The sequence below is a fragment of the Dicentrarchus labrax genome, unplaced genomic scaffold, assembly GCF_905237075.1.
Source record: "Dicentrarchus labrax unplaced genomic scaffold, dlabrax2021, whole genome shotgun sequence".
Taxonomy (NCBI): Eukaryota; Metazoa; Chordata; class Actinopteri; family Moronidae; genus Dicentrarchus; species Dicentrarchus labrax.
This window is the reverse complement of record NW_026136704.1, coordinates 21,946,903-21,954,940: the sequence shown is the minus strand read 5'-3', so window position 1 is coordinate 21,954,940 and position 8,038 is coordinate 21,946,903. Positions and strand designations below refer to the sequence as shown.

Genomic DNA, 8,038 nt, shown 5'->3' with positions numbered 1-8,038 from the left:
TTGGACTGTGGGCTGGGTGGATGACGTCTGTTTTGTTTTTGGCAAAAGACCAGTAAGTTTTTCCTATTTTTGCATATGTCATGATAAATTGCCAGTCTTATCACAGCTGAAATGTTGATTTGTTTGCTAGGTAAATCAACAGTGTTTCTCAAACACCTATCATGTTAGTACCATGTCACACTGGTCCATCATGCAGTTTTGTGTTGGAGAAGAGTGAGGAAAGACATCACCGTTAAGTTGGTAAAACATTTTCTTATTTACATGATTAGTTCATAATGTAGAATTTAGAATTTTTGTAAAGAAATTAATTTTGTGTTCTGCAAAGTTAAATGGAGACTTTTTGAAAATCTTTGAACCAGTGACCAGTGTAAGGTTGCCGTGTATAAGTTACTTATCCATCCACTCTATATTGTGATATAATACATCTGCCAGGTTAAGGAAACTTATACGCTCGTTTTGCTTCATTCTGAATTTTTATACAAATGTATTTGTCGAGGGTAAGAAGATTATGGATACCGGAGTTCATGTGTTAAAACAGATCAACCTAATTTACAAAATGAATAAACCAGCTCCAGTTTGATTCTCTGAAGTGCACAAAAAATAAAAATGGAAATAACTGTGTTTGAACCCATATAACATTGAATACATTTTTTTAAAGATTGTATACAAGAGAAGTATGATTTATAATAGAGAAAGTTATAAAGGAAAGATTGCTTTAAGAAACATTTATTATTATTATTATTATTCCCTTATATTTGCTTAGCGTGCAACCTTGACTCGGATAAGCGACTGACAATGGATGAATGGATGCATCTTCCTTTTGACACTGACCAGCAAAGTGAGTGGGAAACTTAAAGAAACCACAACTCTAATTTAATGAAAGTGGAAAAGTTAATCCAGACTGCTATTTGCTGTTGAGTGATTTCTCAGTGACTATGGGACACTATTAGAACCATAATACATATGCATATGTAATGTAATACTGCAAACATTCAAAGTTTAATATGTTAGGAATGAATTTTTTATAGCCTTTAAGATGATGTTTCTTTTGAATTATGGGTTCTAAAATGAATTTTAAACTCTTTCATTTTCCTCAGGTGAAGGGATACCATTGAACCAAACACCTAACAATGGCTCCAATTGTGACAGTTTTATTTACAACCCAAACGTTGTCCCAGCTCTCTACTTTCTGATGTTTCCCATAGCTTTGTTGCTGAATGGTGCGGCAGCCTGGGTGTCTCTGCACCTCGAGTCCACCTCCACCTTCATGGTGTACCTGAAAAATCTAGTCGCTGCTGACATTATTATGACCTTGATCATCCCAATCACAGCTGCAAGTGACTTGCCGGGTGCGTCGAACAAATTAGTCATACTTTCATGTTATGTCAGTCCCATTTTCTACAGTACGCTTTACACATGTATCGCTTTGTTGGGTGTAATAAGCCTGGACCGTTTCTTCAAGATCACGACCCCCCACAGCAAGTTGTTTGGTAATCTGACCTTTAGCAAAGTGGTGTCAGGCGCAGTCTGGGTGATACTGTTTGGAAGCTCAGCTTTACCAAATATAATTTTAAGTAACAGATCAGTGACCAATGGGACAGAGATCAGCTCTTGTATGAATCTGAAAGGACCAGTTGGACTTGAAATCCACGAAAACATTGTAATTTACCTGAATGTTTTATTCTGGCTCGTCAGTGTGGTCATTGTGGTTTGCTACATTTGCATCACTAACAAGGTTATCCAGTCCTTTCGAAACTCTGGCAGCAATAACAACCAGGGAAAGCAAAAGATCAAACTGCGCGTTTTTCTGGTTGTCATTGTGTTTTTTGTATCATTCGGACCATACCACTTTGTCAGGATCCCATACACCTTTCAACAAGTCAACTATTCTTCCAATACCGACTGCTCTTACTTAAAGGGCAGGTTTGCCAAAGAATTCAGCCTCTGGTTTGCCACCACAAACATCTGCATGAACCCTCTTCTCTACATCTTTCTGTGTAGGGAGTTCAAGGAGAAACTGATGTCTATGATGAAAAATTTGTCCATCTCATTCCAAGCAGCCTCAGCAGGCATTTCACCACAGAGTAGATCCTGACAGAGGAGATAAAAATTTTATGGACAGAGCCCATATGTTTTTGTAGTCTAAATGTCAGATTTTTGTTTCACATATAAATTAAGATTCTGCTATTTGCTGCATTTACTTTTTAAACCCATATAACAGTTGCCTCGTGCTGTTTTATGTCTTGTCCAAGTGTAGCTCTAAATAGCTTGAGAACCAAACAGGAAATACAATAAGGATGGATGAGATAAACAGCACGAGACAAGAGGGTGATATGCTGTTTTTATGTTTTTTAAACACAGTTTAATAGTAGCTCTAGAAATTCAAAATCAGAAGGCAAATAGAGTAAGAGAGACTGTAAATGAAGCTGCCATGCAAAGCAAGTTAAGCTGAAGCTAGTTCACATTTGCATCTCACACTGAAGTTGTTGCTCTGCTCAGTGTTGTTTAAGTTTCAAGTTTTTGTTTTACCACTGATTTGCTAAGTTTGTGGTTCTTCAGCAGAAAACCGGACTGCTGGGCAATGTGGTAATGTGAGGGGAAGTCTTTGGGTACAGTGTGATGTAATTCAAATAAAGTTGTGAATTTTACTGAGGATTGCTATCGTGTTTATTTGTAAAAACTGGAAACCACGTCGCTGTTGTCATTTGAAACAGTTACTGTCACATACATTAAGAGTTCACTTAAGGGGCTTGTGGTGAACACGCACATGTCATTTCTCAGACTGTTCCCCACTGGTAATTCCTGGCCCAGATACAAGTAAAACCACACAGGAAATCATGTTGTGTTCTTGCACTATTTTTATCAAGATAGTACAAAAGGGAATTAAACTCCAAGAAAGCAAAACTTTAGATATGTATGGAAGGGAAAATTCAATCTTATACTGTACTTGAGAGAGTCAGAGTTGACAGTAGTTACAATATATGCTATCTTAAAAATAAACAAATAGAAAATGACATTGTTAAATAACTTTTGTTTTCATGATATAAGATATATGGTAAAGGAGCTCAAGGGCGCCATAACAACATATAATGAAAAGTCAGTGGCACAATATGCCCATCATTCTCACCCACTGTTTTTATCTCTCTGGTTGGTGAGAGTCTTGTGATGAGAAAAGACAGAGAGATAGAGATGGGGTAAATAAGCTGCAGGATGGAGGGAGGAGCAGCGGGGGTGCAGCAAGAGGTCTCTATATGTGGGTCGAGAAATGAGTCCATGGCTTTGGTGTTAACAGCTACTGAGACTGACGCAAGCTAGTAGAGGAAGGGGGACTGGCACGGAGCAGAACAAGCCTCTCGGCAGACAATTGGAACAGGAAGCAAGGAAGGAAAGGGTCTTTCACCCGGAGGAAGACTGGCAAACTCATTGGGGTTGTGACAAGACAGCCACACAGTAGCTCCAGAGACCAGCCATTGTAAGAGCATCAAACACATACACACAAAACACACACACACACACACACACACACACACACACACACACACACACTTAAAGAGGGAGAGAAAGACTGAGAAAGACAGAGAGGCTGAAACCTTGTTAGGTCAGAAGTAGTATATTTCTTGACTGATTGTAGAATTAAAGTAACAGGGTTAGTGAGGGTTACTTATGTTTACTGAGTTTGGGTGTTTCTATTATTTCATTTTAAGAGAAAGGGGAATTGAATATTTCACCACTTCCTTACGTTTTTCTTTTTTATGTACCGTGTATTCTTTATTCCTCACTTGCCCCGCAGTCTCAGACGATAAGGACACACTGAGAGGTAAGATTCAGTTAGAGTATATAGTATAGTAGTTAAAATACCAGTCAAAACTGGGCACAAATATAGAATTCGTATTACTAAAAAACTTTTGAGAGTATAGTACATCTCGGCTGCCATAGCACCTGCTCCTGGCCGCAGTGTTATTCTAAGCTGTAAGGTTTTGTAACGACAGCACACCAAGGAGATATACTGTCAGACAGGAGCAGAATTCAGACAGAACAAGGACAAGAGTTAGTTAGTTGTTGGCATTGGTAGAATGTAGTGTGTTTACTCAAGCACTGTACTTAAATATAAATGTGAGGTACTTGTTCTTTACTTGAGTCTTTTCTTTACATGCCACTTTTTAATTTTACTCTGCTACATTTATTTGACAACTTTATGTATTTTACAAATAGAGATTTTTGTACACAAAACATACAAAGAACTCGTAAAATATGCTATGTATAAAAGTATGTACTAGTATGGCTGAAACAATTGGTGTATTATTCGATAAATCAATTGACAGAAAATTAATTACCAACTTTTTTGGTAATTACCAAAAGTTTTTAAAGTCATCATTGAACTTCGATTTGGTTTGAATAATCATGAGGTTTGGACTGTTGTTTGAACAAAACAAACCTGAATGTGAAGGTGTCACTTTAGCCTCTGGTTAATTGTGACAGCATTGCTGACTATTTTCTGAACTTTTACTAACCAAACTACCTATTAATTAACTGAGAAAATGATCATTAATAATGTAATATATAGTAATATAGTCACAGGGGACATATTTTTGCATCGGGTATTTTTAATACTTTAAGCACCGAATTATTTTAATTTAATTTATTTTATTTTATTTCTGAAAGTGGTCTTTACTTGTTGAATTCAGACAAAAAGAACCCTAAATCCTCACACTTAAGTCTTAGAACTAGTTATGAAAGAAATAGTTTAAAAATAACTCATTATCATACAAAGTAAGTCAACCCCTGTTCTACTAAGGAATTTTCAGTAGACCCTGCAAACAGAAGCCAAATGGTATAATCTTTGCATGTATAGGTTTTTGATATATTACGACATTTTACCGTGTTCTTTCTTTACGTAATTTATTTGTTCCTTTATCTGCTTTATTTATGTCTCATTCTTACCCTTATCTTATCCTTTCTCCTCTCTCTGTCCTCTCCGAAGGTCCACCGCAGATCAGAAGATGAACAACACCTTGTCAAACATCTCCATTAAGTGTGTTCGGGACACCAGTGTAACAGCTGTGGTTTTCCCCTTTCTATACAGCATCCTCTTTATAGTCGCCCTGATACTTAATTCCCTGGCTGCATGGATCTTCTTCAGCATCCCTAGCACCTCAACATTTGTGGTCTTTCTAAAAAATGTGGTAAGACATGATGGCTTTTGCTTTATAAATCTGGTTGTCAGTGCAGAACAAAAACATAAATAAAAATCCTTAATTCACAGGTGGTGGCTGACTTGCTGATGACCCTGACCATACCTGTGAGAATCTTGAGCGATGCAGGTGTGGGTTCCTGGCCACTTCGCGCCTTCCACTGCCGGTACTCTGCGGTTCTCTTCTACATCACCATGTACATCAGCATCCTGTTGCTGGGTCTCATCAGCCTGGACCGCTACCTGAAGATAGTCAGGCCCTTTGGGAAGTGTGCTCTGCAGCGGGTTCGTGTCGGTCAGATTCTGAGTGCAGCCGTCTGGGTGGTTATGCTATCTTTGGCATTACCCAATGTTATTCTAAGTGACCAGCCACCACGGGTATCTGGAGGCAAGTTGAAGTGCACCTCCATGAAGAGCAAAGCCGGCCTGCTCTGGCATGAAGGATTCAACTACTTCTGTCAGGTAACTAATAAATCAAGTAAAAGCTTTGGTAAATAAATGTATTTGCCTTTTTGCTGAGATTCAGAAGAGAAGATCAGTACCAATCTCAAGCACATACAAAGTTGGAGGCAGAAACTGGTCAGCTAAGGTTAGCATGAAGACTAGAAAAGGGGGTAATATCTAGCCTTGCTGTGTCAAGGGGACCAAACTAATCTACCAGCACTAAAGCTCGATAAACAACATGTGACATCAGGTTTGTTGAATCCATACAAGAGATGCTTAATTTTAGAAGACTGAAGTTTAAAAAGCACAATGCACAGCTATGTGTCACACTATTTCTTGGCCAGGAACAGAGACAAAAACCAGAAAAAGTTGTTTTTACAATTAAATCTTTAAAGGTGCTGGTATCTGGATTTTGTAGTTGGACAGAGAAGGGCTAGCTGTTTCCCTGCTACTTCCAGTCTTTATACTAACCTAAACTAGCAGTAGCTTCATATTTACTGTCCCAACATGAGAGTGGTATCAATCGTCCCATCTAACTTTCAGTGAGAGAGCAAATAAGTGTCCGTCACAAATTGTTGAATATGCTTTGAACATATCTGCACTGTGATATCAACACATTTGAATAATTCACCAACTACTGAGCAAAATATGTTGTTAAAAAAGCTGAGAATGTATGTGTGCTTATAGGTGATTTTCTGGGGCACGTTGGCCTTGATGGTGGTTTGCTACACGTTCATCAGCAAAAAGGTTTATGAGTCATACAAAGCCTCAAGGAGCCGATCTCAAGCAGCCAGTCGCAGAACCAAAGCGAAGGTATTTGTTGTGGTGGGGGTTTTTTTCATCTGCTTTGCCCCTTTTCACTTTGCACGCGTTCCTTACACCCTGACCCAAACCGGCAGCCTGGCGAGTCATTGCCGGGCACAGAATGCACTCTATATCGCCAAGGAAACCACCTTGTGGCTGTCGGCCACAAATGTGTGTCTGGACCCACTTATCTATGTGTTCCTGTGTAAGGTGTTCAGGAAAAGACTGACAGCCGCACTCTGCCGTAAGCCATTCCACGGAGGTACCGTGGAGTCTCCCACAGGAACATCAACTCAGCTGGAGATGTCACAGGTAGCCTAGAGCAACAGACTCATATAATGGGATGCCTCAGTAACAATGTGTGTAAAGAATGTGACTGAACAACGTACAATGGAACATAATCAATAACTGTAACTGTCAAGGTGGGATGACACACTGCCTGAAAGAATGTGCTATTTTACTTGTAAATAGCATTTTATTTTGGTGACACAAGTTGTAAAATTAATGCAATGTGATCAAAATGTCAAACATGTCCGGAGGTGGTCCAGAAGTTTTATAACAACAGAAACTACTGTACTTACCAAGCACTTCTGCCACACGTTTGCAAAGTCATCCAATATGTTTCCTTAATTGTGCTTACTGTCATTTTCCACTTCCTTCTCTCTAATCTCATCCAAACTGCACTTTTCCTTTACAAACTTTAGCTAAAGGGTAAACATCTTGTATTAATTCTCCAATGATTACACCACACGCACAGTGTGACCAGTGACTGAAAGATAACAAAATGAGTCAGGAACAAAGGACAGCAATAGACACTGCTTACAGCTATAGCTTCTGTGTAATACAAATAACAATAATACCGTAATAATAAAATGTATATATTCCTTACTTCAATTGCATGGTGTAACATTGTTATGCTGGGAATTAATCTTAATAATAACAGAGCTCATAGTAGGTGATGTTTGTAGGGCATCTTGGTTGAGGGGGTAGGACATGAGTCTGTGGTGAAATGACATTTCTGATCTGTATCTGTTTGTCCCACAAAGACATCAGAGATGCATGCACATACAGCACCAAACCGTGCAAAAAAAGCCAACCAATAAGAATTGAGGCTAAAACCACCTAAACCCAGTTCCTCTGCCACTGCGTACATGGTGTATACAGATAGTGCTATGATTCACAGTTTACAAAATGTTCAAGCTAAAGTAAAATATGCCCTCACAGAAGAATTTGAAATAAAAATAGAAAGAATAGTTAATACATTTTTATTGAAAGGACCAGTGTGTAGGATTTAGTGGCATCTAGTGGTGAACTGAACAATGCTGGTGTCTGTATTTGAAGACCTAGTAATGAGAATGGGCTGTGCAGGAGAAATACAGCGTGCTGTGAAACTAGCCAAAAACGCAAAAGGCCCCATCTACAGTGTCTGTTTGTCTGTGCTGGGCTACTGTAGAAACAGTGGTTCAATATTGCAGACTCCATAGAAGTTGACCGTCTGTAGATAAAAACAAAATACAATCATTATATTCAGGTGATAATACACTAATGAAAACGTACCTATAAATATTATATTCCACCTATATGTTACACACTGGACCT

The 8,038-nt window shown here is 38.7% G+C and overlaps 2 protein-coding genes across 3 annotated transcripts; both read left to right on the top strand.

The window, feature by feature from the left end:
• The first annotated feature begins 207 nt into the window (after positions 1 to 207).
• Positions 208 to 2,095, top strand: LOC127362015 (P2Y purinoceptor 13-like). Its single transcript, XM_051397262.1, has 3 exons — positions 208 to 240; positions 764 to 838; positions 1,098 to 2,095. Exons 2-3 carry the CDS (start codon positions 796 to 798, stop codon positions 2,093 to 2,095), a joined length of 1,041 nt encoding a protein of 346 aa, XP_051253222.1. The 5' UTR covers positions 208 to 240; positions 764 to 795.
• Positions 2,096 to 3,275: 1,180 nt separating this feature from the next.
• On the top strand, positions 3,276 to 7,327 carry LOC127362132 (P2Y purinoceptor 13). Of its 2 annotated transcripts, XM_051397500.1 has the most exons (5): positions 3,276 to 3,472; positions 3,791 to 3,817; positions 4,982 to 5,183; positions 5,264 to 5,653; positions 6,323 to 7,327. In XM_051397500.1, the coding sequence occupies exons 3-5, from the start codon at positions 5,001 to 5,003 to the stop codon at positions 6,758 to 6,760; spliced, it is 1,011 nt and encodes a 336-aa protein (XP_051253460.1). In that variant the 5' UTR covers positions 3,276 to 3,472; positions 3,791 to 3,817; positions 4,982 to 5,000; the 3' UTR covers positions 6,761 to 7,327. The 2 variants fall into 2 exon arrangements, with proteins under 2 accessions (XP_051253460.1, XP_051253461.1); XM_051397501.1 differs by lacking the exon at positions 3,791 to 3,817.
• Positions 7,328 to 8,038: the final 711 nt, after the last annotated feature.